Source organism: Neofelis nebulosa, chromosome 8 (assembly GCF_028018385.1).
Source record: "Neofelis nebulosa isolate mNeoNeb1 chromosome 8, mNeoNeb1.pri, whole genome shotgun sequence".
Taxonomy (NCBI): Eukaryota; Metazoa; Chordata; class Mammalia; order Carnivora; family Felidae; genus Neofelis; species Neofelis nebulosa.
In genome coordinates this window covers 21,013,313-21,038,396 of record NC_080789.1, presented here as the reverse complement: position 1 = coordinate 21,038,396, position 25,084 = coordinate 21,013,313, and the positions used below count along the sequence as shown (strand labels likewise).

Genomic DNA, 25,084 nt, shown 5'->3' with positions numbered 1-25,084 from the left:
ACCCATGACTTCTACGTGGGTAACTACCATGTTGATGAGTCTGGTCCCATTTCCCCTGATCCTTATGTTCATTTTTTTCCCAGCTACCTGCCAGACATCTCCATATAGATATTTCCACTAAGGCTCAAACTCCTCATTTCTAAAAACACGCTCAATCTTCCTGATCCCTTGCAAGGCTGGTCTTCCTGATTGCCACAGTTAGGCTGAGGAAATGCACCATTCTATTTGCAGTGAGTCTTCTCTGACATCTTGCGAGTGAGAGACAGAGCTCCCTGGTGTCCCCAAACCCCTTTCTTTTGTCAATGTCATGTATTTCTCTGGACTTGTTTTCCTTTCTTGCAGCCAGCACTTCAATGTGGCCCCTTAATAATGCTCCCCTAGCCTCTGCCTCTCAGCTTTTTGCATCTTCTTCTTGCTGTTGACATCTAGGAACTCAATGAACAGTGGGTATCTACTGAGTGCCAGCTCTGAGCCTCGCCTTGTGCTAGGTACTAATGGGAGACGAGGGAGGGAAAGAGTGAAATAGATGTTGGGAGGAGTTTCAAAGATGACTAAGACACCCTCTAACCTTGAGGGAAGCTCAGTTCATGAGGGAGCCACACATAGAAAAAAACAGTTTTTATTAAATGTAGGCAGGGACTGTTTGACATATGCCTGTGTTTAGGTGGTCTCCAGCACAGCGTGGGCAGGCTGCCCCAGGCACCCTCATCCAGGCTTTGGAATCTACACAGGTGTCCTTCACGTTACCTCTTTTGGGCTTTCTTGATTCCTCCACCTGCCCTCCCCAATTTGGACTTTCTCTTCCAACACCTCAGTCCCCAGACACCAATACTCTTCAGTGAGCCTTCCTTCACAAATGGTTAAGAAAGCTCGGAGATGTCAGAGGAGGCCTCCTCGAAGAGATAACCACTGGAGCAAGAAGGGACAGATTCTGGCTGCTTTCTCTGCCATTAGTTTGATTATGGAAATGCTCACTTCACAAACTCTCAGGGATGTTTTGCTTGCCAAGATATTTAGTTTTCTTACATTGGCATTTAAGACTCACACTGTCCTGTATCAACCTACCTTTCTAGTTTTTTTTTTCTGGATTATACTTATATTCCTAAATTCTGTATCTATGTTGCAAATGTAAAGTCCTGCAGAAGTCAGGTGTGTAAGACAAATGAATGAAGCAGCCTGGGGGTAAGGTATTAGGGAGTGGTGGGGACTGTGGCAGATGGGAATCCCCTTACTCCGGCTGAAGAGGACAGCTGCTCTAGCTGACATTTGCCATGTGGGGATGTGGTCTTCTCTTAAGGAGAAGATCAAGAGAATTTTTCAAGATAAGCCAGAAAGCTGGATTTCTCTTGAGAACTCTCTAGCCTTTTATTGTTGTCACTTTTGAGTTTTGCTTCAAATTAGGAAAAGTGTGGTTAAGTAAAACATATCTGCAGAACAGATCTGTCCCTCTATTTCCTCTGGCCGCTAGGTTGCCACCATTGCCTATAAGGCCAAGTTCATACCACCTTCTCCGTGACCTAGTCTCTCCACTCAGGGGAGCTTTCTCCCGTGAGACTGTGGTGACATTTCTGTCCTGCTTTAAACTATTTCTTTCATCTTACTTTGTACTGTAGTTAGTTGTGGTTTGGGGGAAAGAACATAGATTTTGGAGTCAGACAGATCTGGGCTTAAATTCTGCCTCTGGCATTTTCTGGCTACTTGACCTAGGGCAAGGTGAGATCCAGTTTCCTCATCTGTGAAAGTGAAATAGTAACAGTCTCCTAGTACTGTTGCTGTGAGGATAGAATCACTTATGCAAAGTACTGTATCTAGCACATAGTAGGCTTTCAGTTATTTTTCTTTATGAACACACGACTTATCTCCTTTATTGGACTCTTAGGTCCTTAAGGGCAAAGGCTGGACAACCGCACATAGCATGTGCTTACTAAACATATGTTGAGCAGTGAATGATCTGGTAAGTGTAATGATTCCTGCCTGTTTATTAGTAACATGCATCTTTATTTCAAGTGGTATTCAATTTGACTCACAGCTAAGACTTTTGGGGAATGCAAAAACAAATATGGTATGAGGCTTTGCTTGCTGTTTCTAACTGAAGGTATGTGTCTCGCCAGGTTATGATGTTGCTGGGCCTGTTGCAATTGGGCTCACCCACTGGAAAAATCCATACGCACAAGGCAGACCCACCCTCCCATCAGATCTGCCTCTCTTCATCTCCAAAGATGCGGGCATCCCTGTGTATCACCGATCCCTCACCCGCAAGACTGAGCTGCCTACACCTTTGTCTTGCCCAGCCTCACTGTCCATCACTCCAGTGCCTTCTTACAGCAGCAGCAGCCAGGAAACCCTGAGTCAAGACACGACAGGTAACAGTGTTGGCTCCCTGTTGGAGATTCAGGACTCAGTGTATTTAAAGGTTCCTTCACACATTTGCCTGTTGAACAAATTACATCTGCATTTCTGCTTGTGTGATGCTGTAGATTCCAACAATTCCCCCATGTTCACTGGCCTTTCATAGCGTCGCTGTGCCAGAAGGAAGGTTAGACGTATTTAGAAATATTTGGTCTATGTGTTAGTTCTGTTTGGTAAAATGTCATCTGGAAATCAACTCTGAATCAGAATTCCAAGTTTTGTCTTATGAATATTTGTTTAATTTCTTGAATCCTCTGCTTAGTGACAAGGCATCTTTCTTGGATCAATGTATTCAGAAGAATTATCAATAAGTCATTTTTGAACACCTTAGTTACTACCAATTCATGTGGCTTCACCAAATTGGTCTATGTTGGGGGTCTGCAAACCACTACCAATGGGCCAGATCTGAGATACCACCTGTACAGCTCAAGAACTGGGAATAGTGTTTACTTTTTAAAGATGATTGGTGTCATTGTTCAGTCATTAAGTCTAACTTAGTTATAGCTGTTATAACAATACCTCAGACCAGGTAGTTTATAAACGACAGAAATTATTTTATTTTATTTTATTTTATTTTATTTTATTTTATTTTTATTTTGAGAGAGAGTGAGCATGTGAGTGGGGCAGAGGGGCAGAGGGAGAGAAAGAGAGAGAGAGAGAGAGAGAGAGAGAGAGAGAGAGAGAGAGAGAGAGACAGAGAGAGACAGAGAGAGAGAGAGAGAGAAAGAGAGAAAGAGAAGAGAGATTCCCAAGCAGGCTCCAGACTCAGACACAGGACTCAATCTTATAACCATTAGATCATGACCTGAGCTGAAATCAAGAGTCAGACACTTAACTGACCGAGCTACCCAGGTGCCCCTATAAACAAGAGAAATTTATTTCTCACAGTTGTGGAGGCTGGAGGTCTGAGATCAGGGTGCCAACATGGTCAGATGTGGGCCCTTTGTCGGGTCTCAGACTTCTTACAGTTTTCTCATATGGTGGAAGGGGTGGAGGATCTCTGTGGGGTCTCTTTTATAAGAACACTAAATCCATTCCTGAGGGCTCCACCCTCATGACTTAAGCATCTCCCAAAGACCCCATCTCCTAATACCATCACATCAGGTATTAGGATCTCAACATATGAATTTGGTGGTTGTTGTTGTGTGTGTGTGTGTGTGTGTGTGTGTGTGTGTGTGTGTGTGTGTGTGTGTTGGAAAAAAAATTAAAAGAATAGTATTTTGAGACATGTGAAAGTTACATGAAATTCAAATTTCATTGTTCATATATAAAGTTTTATTGGGACATAGCTGTACTCATTTGTTTATGTGTTGTCTCTGGCTGCTTTCGTGTGACAACGGCAGAACTGACGTAATTGTGACAGAGACTGTATGGCCTGCAAAGCCTAAAATATTTACTGTCTGGCCCTTTGCAGAAAATGTTTGCCAGTTGCTGATCTACGCGATCTTTGGGAGTCATGACTTAAACAATAAAGGCAGGAAAAATGCTCACAACATATTGCCTTAAAATTTATCACTTGAAATGAGTTACAGAAAATTTTATGCAAGGATAACCAGTTGTTTTTATTTCTAAAGTCTAAGTTGGAAGTTTAAATCATGAAAAATCTATCATGCCACATTTTTCTTCTATAGATATAGCACTTAGAAGTAATGGTTTAGTTGGACAAATCCAGTGTGTAATTCCTGTTCTGGAAATAAGTCTTTTGAACCTTAACATTCACAAGGACACTGAACAGTTCACAGATGCTGCCACCTAGAGGTGAGATGCTGATGTTGTAGAAGTTCCAGATTATCAAAAGCAATCTCTAAAAGCAGTAAATGCGGACTTCACTTAATGTGAAGGATCACCATTGAACTTCTTAAAAATGAGGATTCCTGGGCCCCTCCAGGGGATGCCGTGTCCATGGCACAAAGTGGGCTTCAGCCGTCTGCGCTGGGCAGGCTGCTCTCTTCTGAGATTTTGGTTTCTGAGGTTCCTATATATTCCTTGGGGGACACCCTCTAAAGTGTCTTTGGTTAAGTGGATTGATGGTATTACAGAGCATTGAATAATATTTGCATTCCATTAGCTCTGCCATGGCAAAGCAAACTATCTTTCCAGTTGTCCTGATTGAGGGTCAATTTGAGGGTAGAAAAATCATGATCTGGGCTGAACTTTGAAATCTCTAGGGTTTTGATATTATCATGAATGAAAACTGACTCTGCTTGCTTTTAAAATTTAATAAAATCTGAAGTTAAGAAATGAAGTGTTGTTGCCTTTGGCCGGGGTAGCTGCAGGCTTCTGGCATTTCTTGGCAAAGAGGAGTGTGAAATGGCAGCTGCCACATTAACATTTTATCACGTTTCTCTGTGAGTTGACTTTTTTCTTTCCACAGAGCACCATACTCAGAAGCAATCCAATTTCTAGAAGAGGTTTCTATTTTTACCTTGCAGATTTTCAAAAACAAATTAAAAGCGCATAGTTTTCTTCATTCCTGGGAACTTTCCATTAGCAATAAAATACTGAGTTTTTCCAAGCAACTGTTTATTACTTTTATTTGTATACTTATAAAGTTAGCCTGAGCATTTAAAGATATATTAAACAAGCATGTAGTATTTTATTATAGAAAATTGTAGATGCTGGGACCTCCTGTAAGTCTCAGTTATGATTATATGTGGGTTAATTATTATATTTATTTGCTTTTTTACAGAAATTTATTGATTTTAATGTGTATTTTCAGTGTGAAAGCACCCAGTTTCCTTTCTCCTTCCTTCCTGTTTTTTTTCAAAAATAAGGTTGATATTATTACTTATCTATACCTTAGTTTTTGCTTCTCTTACTAGTTTGAAGAGATCTCTGGGGTGAGGTAAACAGTTCAGCTATACCAGAATTTCCTGAAGATTCCACATTTTGCCAGACCTCTCTTCACACTTGTAAGATATCTTTCTTCTGTGCAAACGGCAGGTCTGATGTGGAGGAGCTCACAAATTTTAGTCACAAAATCACTCTATACTTGTTTATTGATTGTTGTTTTCTAATGTTTAAGAATTTCACCAGACTTCTTTATTTATTAATTTAAAAAAAACTATTCTTTTTTTAAAGTTTATTTATTTTGAGAGACAAAGTGCAAGTGGGGGAGGAGCAGAGAGAGACAGAGAGAGAATCCCAAGCTGGCTCCACACTGCTAGTGCAGGGCTTGAACCCATGAACCATGAGATCATGACCTAACCCGAAGTCAGATGCTTAACCAACTGAGCCAGCCAGGCACCCCTTCACCAAACATATTTAAAAATAACGTTTCCATTTATAAACCTCACCATTCTACAGTTCTAGAAACAACTAAAAAAACCCAGAATTCTCATTTTATTGAGCTGTTCTTACTCTTGCCACCACACTATGCTATCATCCTTTCCCTTCATTTGCATGGCTAACTTGCACATTAGGTTCTCTTGATTTGACTACACTTAACCTTACCTGCCACCTTGCACAGTGAACAACCTGCGAAACTCTGCATGGTGGCCCTGGACATGGCACTCCTTCCTCATGGTAGAGGATGTTTTACTCAGTAAATAAATTGTAGCAGGTTCAGTTGGAAAAACAGTCTCTATTGTCTGGCTGGCTTTAACCATTCATCCTTCTATCCATACATCCCTCTGATCCCACTCTGTTCTGTGTACTATGATAAGTCCTCGGAATAGAAAACTGAATAGGGCATCACTCCTAGGGAGCTCAAAGTCTACAGGACGAAGTATATAAGTAAATCAAGTATTTTAATTCAGTGTAGTAAGTGCTAAGATAGAAAATTTCACATTAGGTGATCACATACACATTTTTGTTATTGAATTATTTTATTAATATACTATTAAGGTACAAATAATAGAGTATTAAAATATGCTATTCCAAAAAAAAGTAACATTAAAATATATTAGTAAAAATACATTGAGTACAAAAGATGTTATTAAATTATTTCCTCAATTAAAAGAAGATCAATTGGGGAGAACCATAGGAGGAAAGTCTGGAAACTGGTTCTGTCTCAGATATTCAATGTAGGTTTGATACCCGTTTTTGATTATCAAGCTTTACAATTTTCTTTACCACCAGCACATGACTTACATTTTTGGTCATTCCCTGGCATCAGCTGACTCGCAGTCACTTTCTCCCATTGTATTCATATCCTAGCTGCATGCTCATGACTCCAAAGTGCCATTGCCATGTCTGATTTCCCTGCCAGGCTTTAAAGATGTATTTACAACTGCCTTCCAGAGCTTTCAGCCTGGATATATCCCAGACATCTAAAAACTACACGCTACAAAAGGAACTTTCTTCTGATAGCTCTCTGAATTGAATTTCTTACTCTGTTTAATGGTGTCACAGTCTGTCCAGACTCCCAAGCCAAAAAGTCAGTGTCCTCATGCTCAACACTGTGTTGGCTATCGGCCTTCGCAGCCAGCTGGCTAACACATTCATTATGTTTACCTTAGACATATCTCTAATCTAGAACATCCTCATCATCCCTATTAATACTATCTCAGCTCAAACTCTCCTCATCTCTACCTAGACTAGTACAGCAGTCTTATACCAGCCTCCCTACATCTTAATTCTTCCATGTCCACAAGGTTCACTTTTCCAAATTTATCTGTCTCTCTTTCTGTCTTCCTGTCTTCCTCCCTCCCTCTATTACTACCCTCCCCTGCCACCCATGAAAACCTCTGTTGCCTCCCCATTGGCAACAGAATAAAGTCTAAACGCTTCATATATGGTACTTGAGGGCCTTCCTAACTGGCTTTAACTGACCCCCTAACATGTCACCACTGTCTTCAGATGTATCCACACAGTAGTTATACATAATTCTTTACTGTTCCATTAAGATCCTGATTTTGCACATGCTGTGCCATCTGAGTGGATACCCTTCCTTACACTCTCCTAGAATTTTTTTTCTTCAAACCTACCTAAGAGGTGACTTCCTCTGTGAGTTCTTTTCCTTTTCCCCTAAGCATATTTAATTATTCTTTCCATTTCCATTGGCAATTCCTATTGACATCTTGAATTCTGCTCTTGTTAGACTGCAAAATAGTTTTCTTTTCATGTATAGCTGGCCAACTATATGTAAAGTTCTTGAATTGAGAATTAGTGTCTTAATTATGTATTTGTTTGGTCAATGTAGAGCCTGAAATGTAGTTAGTATATTTTCTATGACCATTTCAACTGCAGATTAGACAGTTGAAGAGAGAATTAGGCCTAGAAGATAGAGCCGAAGCAATTACCCCCAAGTGCAGGATAAAGAGATAGGAGGTAGGAAAAAAAAGAAAGGGGTGGTTGAAATATAGAAGACAGAATGAGAAAGTCCAATATAAAATTAATAGAAATCCTGTTTTGGATTAAGAGAATAGAAAGAATGGAGAGAGATAGAATATTAAAAAAAAATGAGAATTTTCCAGAATTGATGAGAGACACAAATCTTTTGATTCAAGAAACACAATGAGTGCCAAGCAGAATAAGTAAAACTAAATCCACATATTATAAACATATCATGGTGAGTCAGCAAAACACAAAGAGAAAAATATTAGAATTCTAAGGGAAAAAAACAGATTTCCTGCAAATGAGAAATAAACTGAGGATAAACTTTCCAATAATAATGATAAAGGCCAGAAGACAGTAGATTGGTATCTTAAAAGTGCTGAAGGAAATAACAGTTCAGAATTCTAAGTCCAGTTAAGTGATTATTGAGGAAGGAGGTCAGCATAAGAATATTTTTGGGAAAAGATTAGGAAAGTGTACCCAGTGGACACCTACTGAAATAATGACTGAAAAGTCTATTTTGGAAAAGAAGGAAACAACCTAGAAGAAAGGACTAAGATGAAAGAAATAAGGGGAAAATGCATATATACACATATATACATATATATGTATATATGTGTGTGTGTGTGTATATATATATATATATATATATATATATATATATTGTGTTTTTTTAATTCCAAAAGATACCTCTACAACCTCTTGAATAGTTTTTAACCAAAAATGATTTTACCTCATGGTGGACATTTGGCAATTTTAGGAGATATTTTTGGTTGACACAAGAGGGCAGGAGGTATGACAGACATCCAGTGGGTAGAGGCCAGGAATGCTGCTAAGCATCCTGCAGCGCATGTGACATGGTCCCGAACTCATTGTTTCATGTTCACCACTAATTCTTAATGCTACTTTCCTCCTTGGAGTTTCTCTTCCTGTGTGTTACACCTTGTCCTAGCAGTGGGCCCTGCCTTTGTGGCATTTCCAGGGCTCTGTTCTCTCTGCTCTATCTGGGCCTATCCTTGATAAAGTATGCCTTTGGCATTTTTGATTTTCCCTTTTCCATATTTCTTTGTGTCTTTTAACTATTCCTAAATCTTATCTCATGCCAAACCTAGACCTTTTCTCTTTTTGTTCCTTTATATCAGTTTTTCACCCTTGGCATTATCGACATTTTAGAGTTGAGTAATTCTTTGCTGTGGGGCTGTCCTGTGCACTGTAGATGTTTAGCAGCATTGCTGGCCTCTACTCAAAATGGCTGCTAGTTGTGATAACCAAAAATATCTCCAAAGGTTGCCAAATGTCCCGGGATGGAGGGTGCAAAATAGCCCCCAGTTAAGAACCACTGATTTACACCAATTAATCTGGTCCTGTTCTCTGGAGTTCTGCTTAGTAGGAGTATTCTGATAACCTAATTGTTGAGAATGTGTTTGTAGGTTATAATGACTTTTAGCTTATATTTAACAAGAGCCTTTTGCGAACTGTATCCTAGTCAGAAGCATGGAGGGGATTTCCTTCCAAAGAGGGAGATTTACCCCCAAGTTTAAGGTGACACCTTTGTACTTGCCTACTGGCTCCCAGTTTGCAGTCCTCTGAGATTATGTCATAAATCAGAACTTTTCCATTTTTGTCCAAGACCATTGGTAATCTCCCTTCACACACGGGAATAAGCAAGAACTCATTCCTTGTGTGTTGTGGCTTTCTTCTTCCCCTCTTATGTTATGCCACTTTCCCCCTAGTGGTCTCCTGGTAGAGTTGGGTCTTAGAAAGAGATTCTTATTCCAAACACTCCTTATGGATTTTAAATATGTTCCTCATTTGTGAAAGGAAAGGAAGATGTGAAATGACTATTTTCTGTTTCAGATTGGTGATCATTTCCCAAGAGTCTTGCTTTTACCTGTGTACCTATAATCTAAGCACAGCACTATGTCTTGCTATAGGATGGAAGGTGTTCTCTTACCTTTCCCAGTGACCTCGTGAGGCTTACCAGTGCTTCTGTATGTGTGAGCTCTGAAAACTTGAGATATGACAAACTATGGTGATGCCAAGGATTTGCCTGAAGATATAGAGTACTGTAGAAGAGCTCTCTATTTAATGGCATGAATTTAATTTCTTTCAACAAATTGTGACCAGATACATTCAGAATTGATGCTGAAGGAAACAGGGGAGTTCTAAATTTCAGAGGTAAGGTGCCACAAAAAGTGACCCTGCAACTTGAGCTACTGGTATGACCATGAGAGTAATCTGACCCAGCTGGGACATCAGTGGTCTTCCTTTTAGAGATGCCCAGAAATGCTCACTGGCCTGCCCCTGCTTGCATACTGTGTGCCCAGTCAGTCTAAAGCCAAAATGTCTGCTTGAGTGTTAGCCCAGCTCAATTCATGGTACAGAGTAATGGGAGGACATCTACAAAAAACAGGACAATATAGATTAGACACCAGTTTCTAAGCTATTATATTTTGAAAAGGTGAAGGAGGTCAAAAGAAAGGAAAGAACAAAAGAAGGAAAGAAAGAGGATTTCTCGTGCACAACATAGAGTTGGGTCTTATGTTTTTATCCATTCTGACAATCTGTCTTTTAAGCGATATATTAGACCATTCACATTTAAAATGATTATTGATATAGTTGGATTAATATCTACCAGTTTATAGCTGCTTTCTAGTCATTGCATTTGTTCATTGTTTCTTTTTTCTCCCTTTTTCTGCCATCTCGGGCTTTAACTGAATATCTTATATGATTTTTTTTTATTTTAGAGCGAGAGAGCGAGAGAGCATGCAAGTGGGGGAGAGTAGCAGAGGGAGAGAGACAGAATCTTAAGCAGGCTCCAGGCCCAGCGCAGAGCCCAGCACAGATGTGGGGCTCGATTCCATGACTCTGGAATGATGATTTGAGCTGAAATCAAGAAACGGATACTCATCTGACTGACTGAGCCACCAGGCTCCCCACCATATGAATCTTTTTTAGTGGAATGGGAACCTACCTGCTTCTCTCTCTGCCTTAACAGTCTTTCCTTTTAAACTGTCCCTGAAGAAGTGTTTTAACTTTAATCTTAAGCTATGGAAAAAATTTCCTGGTAAGGTTTATATGAAATGTGGGTCTGATGGTTAACCTACTTAAGTTGGGTAGTTATAACAAGTAAAATCACTTGTTCTGGCCTTTTGGAAGGTGATGTGAATACTGGCTGGATAGAGGATGTCACAGAAAAAGAGCAGCCATTTGAGTAGAGGTTGTTTAGGTGAGGGACCAGTGTTTTAGGCAGTGGCAGTGTACAGATTCCAGGGCAGCTGGGAGTAGCTGTATCCTTCATATTCAAGGTTGAGTACAGAATGCATTATCCACAGAGATACTCTTGCATGTGGTAGTTGGGTTCTCTTGGGCTATTACTCTGGTATTTCCAGGGTTTTTGTTTGTTTGTTTTTTGTTTGTTTGTTTTTGGCATTCCATGAGTTAATTGAAATTTGTGATCAGGTCCAGAACCTCAACCACCACGTATATGCCACTTCTCCGAGAAAAACTGACATCATTTGGGAACCACCTGCACTTTAGAACACAGAGGATCATCAGAAATGTTCATTTGACAAGAGAATTGGCTAAGAGAAATAAATCACTGAACTTCCTTCAAGTTTCCTAATTTCCCTTCGTTCTCTTAAATTTGGCTATATTGTTCTTTTCAGAATTCAAGGCCATATCCATCATTTAATTTGTGGTTCTAGCACAATCCTGTTAATTCCTTCTCTGCGTGTGGTGGTTATTTAGCTTTAGAAGATTGAAGACACCAGTGAATCAGGGAATGATTAATGGCACATGAGGACAAAGACAATTAAATGATGCAGCTCTGAAGTTACTGGAGGATTTCTGATACAAGAAATTGAAAAGCTTGATTTAAAGCTGTATTAAATCTAATATAAAGAATGATCTATTTTAGAATCAAAGGCATTCAGATACTTGAATAAAGTCATCCATTCATCTAGTTATCTAAACTCTTGCTACTCAAAGTGTGGTCCTCAAGAGATAAGAGGGCTTGACTGAAATTGAGAAATATAGTTCAAAAGGAGTGGGTGTGATGGACATTTTAGAGATAGCTTCAGTGGGACTTGTGATTAATGGATGTGGTATGTGAGTGAGTGGAGATCCCAAGTATTTCCATAAGGTCAAAATATGATGAAGCTTTATGGTTTAGACCAGTGGTTTTTAAACTTTAATGTGAATAAAAATCACCTAGAGATCTTGTTAAACTGCAGATCCTCATTTAGGAGGGGTGTGTGTGGCATGAGATTCTGCATTTCTAACAAGTTCCTGTGTGGTGGTTGTGGAGCTTGGAATGTAGTGTGAGATGCACATAACAATATTATACCAAAGAATGTATGGTTACAGCAGGCGGATACTATGGAGGAAAGTGATCTTAAAGATCGTTGGCAGTATTGTTTTGATGAAAACATGCTTCTGAGTTCCCAAAAGAGCACTCTGCAAAAACATTTGCTTTACCACCAGCTGTAAGTGGAAGGTCTGCTTGTGATGGGAAAATTATTATTTATACCTCTGAGGTATAAATGTTCTAATTTTTTCATATACATTGTTTAGATACTAACAATCAAACAAAAAACCCAACAACCATGGTATTGACTTGGGAGGGAGCTTAGTTATCTTGATTTGGGTTCCCTGGGAAATAGATTCTGAGCCAGAAATGTACATGTAAGAAGTTTATTGGGGAGAGCCCTTGGGATCAATGTGTATGTGTGTATGTGGTTGGTGGGGGAAGGGGGGGGTGATGGAAAGGTGGAGGATTAGGCAGAGAGAGGATCTGGGCTGTGACGATGTACAACAGCCTCAGGCCATCACAAAAGGGAAATGCAGAGCTGGGATGTCCCTTCCAAATTGTCCCACCATGGGGTTTTTGGAGCCTCCCATCATGGCCTGAATGTAACCTGCTACAGGGAAGGCGGGGAATGACCTGGAGAAATTCTCTTTGAGGGCAAGGCCCAGAGGGAGACACAGCTGAGAGCCATATAGCACTAACACTGGCAGCAGCTGGGAGAGTGACATGGCGTAGGCTAGCATCCACCACGTTGGCTAGTTGAAATGAAGTTGGGAAGAGGATATAAATAGGAAGGCGAGGTGGAGGAACCCTGGAACTCTCAAGCCCTGGGAAGGGTAAGTCTCCTCAGACCTTGGTGGGGAAGGGGAGGAGATAACTGGCTACTTGTTTGAGTGCTGAGTTGAAGTCGGTTAGGAGTTTTGAGATATGGCTCATCAGAGTTCATCCAGCAAGTTTGTGGACACAGGGAGACTTGTAAGTCATTTTAAAAGCCAAGACCCAGGTAGAGGGGTCAGGGCTCAGTTCTGTGTTTAAAGACGTCGAGCATCTGGGCAGGTTTTCTGAGCACCTGGATTCAGATTCACTTTGTTATGAGTTCACCTTGTTATGAGGGTATATGTTTGGAAACTTTGTACAGTTTTTGTCTTTTTCGGGAAAATGACTCAGCTGACTTAAGGTTGTAATTGGAGACTGGGAGAGTTGGCTGTTCTTTTCTCATCAGAAGCAGTGATTCATATTCATTTATTCAACAGTTGTTCATCGAGTGCCTACCACGTGCCAAGCACTGCATCAGGTGCTGGGTATACTGTGCTGAACCCAGATAGGGCCCCTTTCTTTATGGAATGATAGTGATACAGGCTAGTGGATGCAACAGATATTAAAGAATCACACAAATAACATTTGGTTAGCTCAGTGAAAGAAAAAAAAACACTAATTAGGGATTTCTCGCGGGCGGTGCTGGCCGGGTGCAGCGCAGCGCTAGCCCGTGTTCAGGCAGCGTGGGCGACATCGGGGGCTCGGGGACTCGGTGGTGGCTGCGGCGGGCTGGCTGCGGGGAAGCGTGGCGTGGGCGGCGCCGAGGGCTCCGCGGGGGAGGCGGCGGCGGCGGTGGCGGCGGAGGCGGAGGCGGAGGCGGGCGCCCGAGCGCAGCGCACCCTGGAGGGCCACCGAGGGCGAGCCCGGCCACCTGGCGGCGCAGTTGGATCCCAGCTTCTGCAGCGGGTGCTGCGCCTACTGGCCCCAAACAAACAAAACCGAAACCTTACTAGGAAGTCTATCAAGAGGGTGTTTACTTTAGATTTTGGAAACGGGTGCAGTCTCTGTGGCAGCAGGTTGAGCGCCATCTCCAGGATGCGTTGGAACTGGTGGAGATTATAGCGGGAATATGGAGACCAAAGACCTGGCTTCTCTCCCACGCTGTCACGTATGACCTACCTTCCCACGAAGGGCTTGACCTCTTTGAGCCTTGATTTCATCTGTGCAACGGTGCTCTTATGAGACTCAAATGAGGTACGGTAGACAAAAGTGTTTAAAATCCTAAAACGTGAGTGAAAGCTGCTCTTAATTACTCTGGCCCATTGATTCCTTCTCTCTTTTTAAAAATTTTAAAAATGTTTATTTATATTTGACAGAGACGCACAGAGTGTGTGAGCAGGAGGAGGGCAGAGAGAGGAGACAATCTGAAGTGGGCTCCAGGCTCTGAGCTGTCAGCGCAGAGCGGATGCGTGGCTGAACTCACCAAGGGTGAGATCATGATCTGAGCTGAAGTCTGACACTTAACCAACTGAGCCACCCAGGTGCCCCTTTTCTTTCTTCTCTTACTTGGCTCCTCACTTCTTCTGGGGTGTGCTTGGATGTAGAGTTTGATGGGTTGTAAAATGCTATTCAGCTACTTTCTTTGAACTTGTGGCTTTTTTTTTTTTTTGACTCTTCCCTAAAGTGAGAAATACTTTTGTATTGTGATCTCCCCCTCCCCCCATCTCCCGTGAAAAATGTTACAGAAAATACTTAGCCTTATTATTTGTCATAAGCTCAGGTGTTTTTCATTCCATTCGTCCCCCAAAAAGTGCTCATCAATATCCATGAAAGTGATGTTATTGCCTACTAATGAGTTACAACTTCTACATTGAACAACATTATTATCTTGAATCCTTCTGAAACAATATAGGGAGTGTAGGAAATTTTTTTTCTGGGGTATGTGTGAGGTCTATTGTACAAAGAAATTATTTCTTTCTGAAGACTGTTTAATAATGTACCTTCAATCCTGTATGATGCCTGTGGCAAGGGGACTGTCTCAAAGCTGGATGCCTCAGAGGGGCTCTATGTTCCCTGAAAGTTTCCAACAGTGTTGAGTCAACAAAGAACTGTGGCAAAGAATCTTGTTTCAGTTGACCATTACCATGTATGGTAATGTATATCAAGCAACTGTATATCTGTATATACAGCAACTGTATATCAAGCAACTGTAAAACTTCAGTGGCATATGATGCTAAGCATTTACTTGTGCATCTGGGATTAGGTGGCTCGGTTGATCTGGGTGGGCCTCATTCAGTGTCTTGAAGGGCTATTGGCTGATCCAGGCTGGCCTGAGCTGGATCAGCTGGATGATTCTGTTCTGCTCCTCAAGTATTTTATCCTCCAGTAGGTTAGCCCTGGAATGCAGTCATGCAAGAGAAAGCTTTGCAGGCAAGCTTATGCTGGCAACATACTTGCTCATATCCCATTGACCAAACCATGCTAAATGGCTGAGCCCAGTTAAGGATGGGGCAGAATGTCTGTCATTGGGAGGCACTGCAAAGTTACATAGCAAAAGGATGTGGACTTAGGGAAGGGTAAAGAATTAGAGCCAATGACACCATTTATCACAGTTTATCTCACACACATTGTTTCCTTGACTCAAAGGAGGCTTTTTTTCTCAAGTAGGTCTTAGATCTGAGTCCGTGGGGCTGAGCTAGCGATATTTGAGAGAGACACCATGCTGTCCTCCTCATACCCTGGTTATTTTGTCCTCCTTTTACCTAAACTTCCTTGTAGAAGCTCCTCCTTTCCAGTGCCACCTTAAGAAAGTAGATGCTTGAAGATTGCATGTTCTGCCAACATGAAATGTGCCTGGGGCTGAGTCCTAGCTGTGGGCATAACTGAGATTAATCTACAATGCACACCACTGTTTTTGCTCATTTTCCCCAGTTCTTCCTAGGAAGATATTTATGCTATTGTATTACGGTGTTTTGAGCTGATTTATGAAATTAGATATCTCAATGAGAGATTCTAATGAGTAAAGCTGCCAATAGTGTATGTCGAAATACTGTCTTTTGTCTCCAATTTTTCCTGAGACTTCATTCTGAATTTCTTGCTGTCTACTGGACATCTTTACCTTCATGTTTCCACAAACACCTGTCTAAACCACTTCCTGTTTCAACAAAATTCATCACTCTCCATCCTGTTTCTCAAAGAGTAAAAAGTCCTCTTTAACCCCTCATTTACAGTCATGATCTGCCAGTTGTTCTTTCATGAATAATAATGCAGGCATCATTATTCAATCAGACACAATATTGTTCTTGGATCACTTATGGACCAGGTTCCCTGTTAAGCACCAGGGATGTAGGAGTCACTAAGACAGGACTCCACTTTGAAGCACAGCATCAGTCCAGGGAGGTGAATTGTCAACACATAGTCCATGATCTGACATAGCACTATGAACAAAATTTCTTCCATTCTTTCCCATATTGTTCATTAATTAATTCTTGCTCATTCTGCCTCAGAATTGTACCTCAAATCTACCCTTTTCTCTATACTCTTGTCACTTTCCTTGCCATGGATTGAAGCTCTCTCTTGACTGGGACAGTAGCCTCCTGGATGGCCTCCTGGCCTTGACTCTCTTCTCAATCTGTTCTCTTTCCCCAGCTACTGGTTATCATTGGCTAAAACATTGATCCCAACATTCCATTACTTGACTTGAAAACCATCAGTGGATTTGGTATTTCTTTTTTTTTTTTTTAATTTTTTTTAACGTTTATTTATTTTTGAGACCGAGAGAGACAGAGCATGAATGGGGGAGGGTCAGAGAGAGAGAGGGAGACACAGAATCTGAAACAGGCTCCAGGCTCTGAGCTGTCAGCACAGAGCCTGACGCGGGGCTTGAACTCACGAACCGCGAGATCATGACCTGAGCCGAAGTCGGATGCTTAACCGACTGAGCCACCCAGGCGCCCCGGATTTGGTATTTCCACAGTAAGTGAACATGGAATTATCATATAACCCAGCAATTCCACTCCTAGGTACATATCCAAAATTGAAAACTGGTGTTCAAACAAAAACTTGTACACCAATGCTCACAGCAAAATATTCACAACAGCCAAAAGGTGTAAACAGTCCAAATGTCAATTTACTGATGGATAAGCAAAATATGGTATACGCATACAATGGAACATTATTCAGCCATAAAAAATAATTAAGTACTGATATATGCTACAACATAGATGAGCCTTGAAAACATTGTGCTAAAAACAAAAGAAGCTGAACACAAGAGGCCATATATTTTATGATGCCATTTATGTGAAATATTCAGAATAGGCAAATCTATAGGGACAAAAAGACGATTAGTGGTTGTCAGGGACTGCGGGGAAGGGGAAAATGAGTGATTCCTTAATGTATATAGGGTTTCCTTTTGGAAGGCTGAGAGTTCTGGAACTGGATAGTATGGTTGCACAAAATTATGAATATACTAAATGTTTCTAATGATAAATTTATTGTAACAATAAATTTAAAAAATGCAAAGTATCGGCGGTCAGGGACCACTGATAATTTGAGTCTGAACTTTAGAGTATGGGGTTTAAGACTCTCATGCTCTTGCCTGGCCTATCTTCTTGGCTGTGTTGCCGCCAAAGATCCTGTGTTCCAGCCCTGCTGGTGTACTGTAATGTCTTCCCGCCTTTTTATGCTGAACTCTTACCTGGAGTGCCCTGTTCTTCCTTCTTTTCTCCCTGATAAAATTTAAAATCTGGATCAAATACCACTTCTCTGTGAGGGCTACCCCATGCTCCTTCCTCTATTTTCCCATAGTGCCCTATTCCGACAGTTAACCACAGTGACTTCTAGTTGAGTGTATATCCTCACCCTGAGCCATGCATGAGGGGAAAATTCTGATTTGAATCCCTATGCCTTGGACAGTAAGAGATACATAATTGTCGATCAGTATTTGTCAAATTAAATGGTTTGGTTATTAAAGTCTTAGTTCTGTCCTTAAGCTAAGGCTGTATCCCTAATCCTTAATTTAAAACTCTTTATAACAATCATAATACTTGGATTACAAGCGTCCTTGATCATCTTCATCTAATTACAATTAATAGACCTAACCTTAAATTTCTTCCCAGTTTATTGGCACCTGCTCAACACAATGATTTGTTTTCTTGGCTGTTTGAACGCTCACTTTGCTCTTGCCTGCCCTCAAATTTGCTGATTTTGCAGCTGATGTACCTCCCTTCCCTATGCAGAGAAGTCTTTTGAAACCTTAACATTTAACCATTTTCCCCTTTCTGGGGAAAGTGTGACAGAGGACAAATCTTTTATTATTTTATTATTTTATTATTTAACTCTTTTATCAGAGGATCATTTGGTCCTAGAATGGCAGTTTGCTAAGAGGAGTCTGAGTGGCAAAGCATGAAAAGAAATAGGGTAGTTTTCCCCACTTAATCCCAAGTCAGGGTTTCAAGTGTCATTAGTACTACTGTTACCATTTTATGAAGCCTTAGATACCATTTCCTTACTAAATAAAATGCAACCACAAAGATTCGAAAGTTCCATCTAAGTGATTTTGGGTATTTTACGTTATCCATCTGTACTGCTAGCTTTTCTCTCCCAGTTTTATTGGGATATAATTGATGTATAACATTGCATTAGTTTAAGGTGTATGACATAAGAATTTGTTACGTGTATTCTGTAGATCGCCTTTTCATTTTGTTGATGGCTTTCTTTGTGCAGAAGCTTTTAATTTGATGTAGTCCCACTTGTTTTTGCTTTTGTTGTCTTTGCAAATCCAGAAACCCAAAACAGTCATTGTCAAGACTGTTCAGGACCTTACCACCCCTCATGGTTTTTTTTCAAGAAATGTTATGGTTTGTACTCGTAGCTTTGAATTTTCAACATAGTAAAGGCTATTGTAGCTAATACTTTTGAGTTGAAGATTCAGGATGAAACTGAAGGTGTCACTTTAATTTGTACAAGAAAATTATTTTATAATGTGGTTTAGTGATGGAATAGGAATTGACCAGGAGGCCCAAAACTTAACAGGGGTCAGGAGAGCAGTTAGGTGATACCTCTTTTCACTCCAGCCAACATTTGATTTCTTTTTTTTAAGTCTGTCTTGCATCTTGAAGGAAAAAAATCGCTGTGTAAATTCAGTTGTACTACTTAGAAATATTTTCACCATTTGACTAAAACAGAATAGTAGCCAAAAAAAAAAACAAAAAACTGAATTTTCAATTTGGTCTTACTTACCTGCTCTGGATATTTAAAAATAAAGTAGGGATGATGATAATACCATCATCATTGTGTTTTTGTAAGGATTCAAAAAGTCAGTCAACTTGAAGTTCTTAGAAAGGGCTGGCACCTAATTACTGCTATTTTCATGACCGTAACTCTAGTTTGGTGCTTAATTCATCTAATAATTATTGAGCATCCTCTATGCACCTGCCATTGTGTCAAGTAAAATGAAAATGTAGGGCCCCTGACCCCTTTGAAGCTTCTAGAAGAGACCATTATTACATAAATTGTTATGATTCATTGGAATACACTCCTCTCTCATCACCTCCTTCCCTCACACCCCCTTCTTTGTTTCGTGGCTGCTCTTTATAATACTGGGTTCTGTCCCTTTGGCCTTTTCAGGTACTTTACTTTCTTAGTTCCCCTTCTTTACAGTGAGAATATACATTCATTCATTATACATCTTATAAACAAAGAGACAAAACTCAATTCTCAATCTATAACAAAAATAAATTAAAAAAACCCAACAAAATAAGCAAAACCGAACTCAAAACTTGAATCCCCTCTAGCTACTGCCCAGTGTCCCAGCCAAACTTCATCCAAGAGAAAATAGAACTCCTTCTCCTCCCTCCCCTTTCTTTTTTAACCTCTTATTACTTAACTCTGTACCTGTCATCTCCCCTTAACCCTGCATGGGATATATTCTCAGGTCGTTAGTGACCACCTAATTGTTAAACCCAGTAGATACTTTCCCATACTTATCTTTCCTCCTCTCTCTGGGATATTTCAACTCTTGGGAGATCTCCTCCTTAAAGCTCATTAGCCATGAGTTCTGTTCTACTTCTCTGTCCATCACTAGACCTTCTCCTCTGTATGTCCCTTAAAAGACAGTCTACACCAAGAGTCTGCCCTTTGCCTCCTTTTTTACTCCATTTGCCCTTCCTGGTCTGTAGCCACAATTCCTATTTCATCTGAAGTCTGTATTTTAGGCTCAAATCTCTCACCTGACCCTTTCTGACTTCTTTCTTGACACATCCATATAGATGTCACACAGCACCATAACTCAGGTTAACCAAAAACCATCTTTTTGCCCCAAATTCTTATCCATCCTTTCTGTATTTTCTATCTTGTTGAATGCTCTCAGTTGTCTAAGCCAGAAAACTAGACTAATCCTAGGTTCTTTGCTCTGTCCTGTTGCCCACATTCAGGTGGTAAGTCTTGCTGAGTCTGTCTCCTCCTCATCCCCACTCTCCCTGCCTGGGTCCAAACCTTGTTACCTTTGTCTGGACCATATTTAGTCCCTGGTCTTCCTTGGAGGCTCTCCAGTCCATTCTCACATGGCTGTTGCCTTAATCTTTCTAAAGTGCAGATTTTGGTTATATCACTCTATTTGTAACTTTTGTGGTTCCCAGTCATCTAGAGAATAAAGTTCAATCTCTTTAACCCTTCATGATTGGGCCTCTACCTGTCTGTTTTCAATCTTATCTCTGATTACTCCTATACTCTTCTTCCCCTGGTTTAGCTATGAAGGTAAGCCTGATTGTGAGGGCCTTGAGTGTGGTATGCCAAGAACCTTGAGCTTATGGAGGATGGGATCACTGCAAACTTTGCATGTGAGGAAGGTGAATTTCAGAATTGAAAGAAGCCATTGAAGGCCACCGAGTCTACTCCATTAATTCCTGATAAGTAGATGTCTATTCTCTGAACACAGATCCCTAACCTGCCCCCTGTTCTTTGTTCTCATTTATGAAATGGGAACAGTACCAGCTTTTATACAAGCATATTGTGAAGTTGAAAATTACCGTAAATTCATCAAAGAGGACCATCTCACCTTTCTCTTCCATTCCTTTTTCTTTATGGTTTATGCCATACTTTTTCCTTCCCTGTGTGTCTTTATCCATCTAGGATCTTACTTTTTTTGCTCTTTGTATTGTCCATGTACTTCAATCAGTGCATATCTATTTTCCACTCCCTCAAGGACTATGGATTTTCGTATAAAGGAAAATAACAAAACACCCAAGAGTCCTCAGATCACATTATACCTGGGAATGTCCTAGATGAGGCTTTTATGGATCTGAGATTGATGGTTGAGGGCCTTGCCTTGGACCCTTCCTTTTTCAGCCTGGAGTTCATCTGCTCTGAAATTCTATGTCCCAGAACTTCTCTGTTTGTGGAAAGACCCTGGCCCCAGAGTCACTTGCCCTTGTTCCTGGCTCATTCAGGATTAGAGGCAGGTTGACATTGAACTGTACTTGGAGGTGAGTTGTTAGTGCAGATGGTGACCTCAGAGTGGGATACTTGCCATATGGTCAGTGTCTGAGAGCAGATGGGCCCTTCTTTACTAGCTGACACTTGAGTCCTCCTCAAAGGCACACCATACAAGTGGAGCGAGTGGGTCTGGAGCTGGCAAGACAAGGGGGAAGATGCCAGCATTCTAACAGTCCTATCTGGAGAGAGCTATAGGGTATGTGCCCTTGGGCAGGTCAAGAATTTGTTTCCTCACAGATAAGTTACTCTTCTAAATTTTGTGACTCATGACAGCTACCACTTCTATCCCTGTAAGTAGTTCACCACGTGCTTTCACATGCATGCTCTTCTTTGATGTTCACATTGACACTATAAGGCATATATTAGTTTCCTAGAATTGCTGCAACAAATTGCCACAAACTTAATGGCATAAAATAACAGAAATTTGTTCTCTCACAATTCTGGAGGCCGGAAAATTGAAATCAATATATCAGTAGGACTGGACTCTGTCCAGAAACTCTAGGGAAGAACTTTTCTTCCTCTTCCAGCTTCTGGTGACTCTCCTTTGTTTGTGACAGCATTACTCCAGTCTCTGGCTGCAAATATCTTCTCTGGGTATGTCTTCCCCTTCCCCATCTCTTATAAGGACAGCTGTCATTGGATTTAGGGTCCATTCTAATCCAGGATGAGTTCATCTCAAGATCCTTACCTTCATCATATCTGCAAAGACCTTTATTCCAAGGAAGGTCACATTCTGAGGTTCTAGGTAAATGTATATTTTAGGGGGCACTATTCAACTTACTATAATTAGATATTAGTATACTCTCTTGAGGATGGGGAAACTTAAAGAGGGTGTTTTTTAAAAATTTTCTTTAATGTTCACTTATTTTTGAGAGAGAGACAGAGCATGAGCAGGTGAAGGGCAGAGAGAGACAACAGAATCTGAAGCAGGCTCCAGGCTCTGAGCTATCAGCACTGAGCCCGAAGTGGGGCTTGGACCTACGTACTGTGATATCATGACCTGAATTGAAGTTGCATGCTTAACCAATTGAGCCACCCAGGCACCTCTTAAAGAGGGTGTTTTTGCTCAGAGACATCGGAGCATGTTAAGTCTTTGGACAACAGATCTCTTCTTTCCACTGGGTCTTACTAGTCCTCAGTCTCTCCAAACGTGGGCATCTGTATGCAGTGGGGGTACTGCTTTCATTCTATGTATTTGAGAACCTACTGCCTGCTTTGTGAAATGCATATATCTTTGTCAAATTAAGAACAGACTAATTTAAGAGCTTTTTAAAATTTGGCTGAGACCAGAATGAGGAGAGAATGAGTTCATAATGGATTCCTCTGTCTTGGCTCAGTTGTTTTTCTCCCCTGCTTCTTCTCTTTCCCACATCTTTTAGGGCTACCAGGAGGGGCTGGGCAGAGCCTACCTAAGGTTTGTGGTCAGTGTGGCTGAGCTGACTCGATGAGGACATGTGACCACTTCACTGTGGCTAGGGTTTTTTTTTCTTTTGTCCCTGGACAAAAGGCACTTAGATTTCATACGTGACGCTTGAAAGGAAATGTAAATATAAACAATGTTTTCTGTCTCTCTGTACATTTCTTAGGAGGGCCATATGAAACTGTGATGGAGGTCAAAGTTGTGATGTGCTTTTCTTGAGCTCATTTGCCCAGGGACCACCCCAGCATCCTGCCGTTTTTCAGGACCTCTCTCATGGGACACTGCCCCATATTCCCAAAGTGTTCCCTTTTCTGCCCCCCTTATAAAGACTTTGTGGTCCCATGTGCCATTTCTTCAAGGATTTTTGTCTTGCTTTTATTTAAATACTTTATTATGAAATATTCCATATATGAGAAAATGCATTAAAATATGAAACACACCTGCCACTTATCTGAAGACCTCAATATTGCTGGTACATTTGAAGCCCTCATGTTCCTTTCCTTTCCTCCCAGAAGCAACCGCTATTCTGAATTTGGGGTTTGTCATTGCCATGTATTTCTTTATACTGTTCTGCCATTGCCTCTGTCCCTACGTGACACAAAATCTTGTTCCCAAGGGAATGCAGAGTTTCTTTGGGCTTTGAAGAAGGCCATTGGTGATGTTTAGGTGGGAGATAAGTTGCTAATATTTATTTGGTACCTATTGTGTACCAGGTTCTGTGTCAGGTGTCTTCCATGCACTCATGACACTGATCACATTGATGTCAACCATCAGCATTTGGAGTTGTTCTCCTTATTTTGCAGCCATGGACACCAGGAACCGAGATGGGAAGTAGTTGCCTGTCCAAGTCTAACCGCTAATACCTACCTGATGGCACCATGTTTTCCCTCAAATTGCTGCTCCTCTCTTAATACAGGGTGCTAGTTGGGAGCCTGGCTGTGTGACTCTGAATGAGTTTCCTGACCTCTCTGGTCTTTCTTCCTTTCTAAACAGATGGCTCCTGTGCCCCCTCCAGCCCTGGTACAGGAGCAACTGCTGGTGCACCCAGCATGATTCATCCTCAGTTCGTGGGTTTCAGTGCTTTATTTTAGTCATGTGGGCTTTTGTGAATTGGCCTTGAATTTTACCATGACTTATAATAACCCCACTTCTTCCATTCATTCACCAGTCTACCCCACATTTATTGAGCATGGGCCAGGATTGGTGTTTCACCCTGACCATATGAGAGGCATACATACTCTTTAGTCAAACGGCAAGCTTCCTTTCTGAGTTCTAAACAAAAGGCCTAGTAACTACCTCTTTCCTAAACTGAGGACCACCTGTTAACATCTCAAGGAGAAAACACAGGGCGGGGACCATATTTGGGTAAGAGTGGCCTCTAAGGAGACCTAATATGTTTAGCTGTAGACTACTTCTAAACTATGGAAGGCCACCTGATACTCAAGGACAGCTGGGCTAATTACCAGGTGACCATTTTTGTTCATATGCTTCCTCAGTGCATCGTTCAATCAAGCATGTGTTCTGGAAGTAATAGTGCTGGTAATATATAAAGTGAAAGTTAATACTATTGGTCACACCCTTATTGAGGATGACAAGAGGTGAGTCCAACAGCCATGGTGATTATAGGTGAGTTAATGGTATTGCTTGCTTGATTATATGGTCATTCTAGCTATTAGGATTTACAAGGAGAAAGCTTCCTGAGAAAGACATCAGTTAAAGTGAGTAAAAATGTCGAATAGCTTTATTTACTTAGATGTAATGAGAAGGAATGAAAATGTGGCAAAACCTTGTTTTTCTAACAATGGAAGGAATGAAACATTTTATTGATATCCTGGATGAAACCGCAAAGTAGACTCTGGAGGGGGACTGCTAGGTTTGGATTTTGAGTCAGGCTCTAAGTTTCTAAGTATCAGTTCTACAACAGATTTGCCAGAGGATCTTACATCTAAGTTCTGGTTTGATAATGCTGCACTGAATTGCATATTACGCTGCCCAGGAGTACCATTTTTATGCTGGAAGTTTGAGTTAATTAATATAATAAAGTTGTTTAACAAAATAGTAGGAAGAGGTATTCAGGTAAGATTTGAGAAATTCCAGAACCTATGCTGCTTGAGACCAGGTGGAATCACAGCAATGGAAGATGAGTCTTAGTACACACAGTGCTCACCTAAGAGTCTTCCCAGGGGTTCCTGGGTGGCTCAGTCAGTTAAGCGTTCAACTCTTGGTTTTGGTTCAGGTCACGATCTCAGTTTGTGAGTTCCAGCCCTGCATCAGGATTTGCACTGACAGTGTGGAGCCTGCTTGGGATTCTCTCTCTCCCTCCCTCTCCCTTCCTCTTTGCCCCTCCCTTGCTCAATCTGTCTCTCTCTCAAAATAACTAACTAACTAACTAACTAACTAACTAACTAACTAACTAACTA

General features: G+C 41.0%; 1 protein-coding gene across 4 annotated transcripts in view; it reads left to right on the top strand.

Annotated features, from left to right (window-relative positions):
* ANO4 (anoctamin 4) overlaps positions 1 to 25,084 on the top strand; it is a 426,134-nt gene that overhangs the window by 19,149 nt on the left and 381,901 nt on the right. For 3 of the 4 annotated variants that reach the window (XM_058741647.1, XM_058741645.1, XM_058741644.1), the window contains exon 3: positions 2,112 to 2,363. In XM_058741647.1, the coding sequence (XP_058597630.1) occupies positions 2,112 to 2,363 (252 nt within the window). Of the gene's footprint in view, positions 1 to 2,111; positions 2,364 to 14,161; positions 14,293 to 25,084 lie in introns of those variants that run through there. The other variant, XM_058741649.1, reaches the window with a different exon arrangement.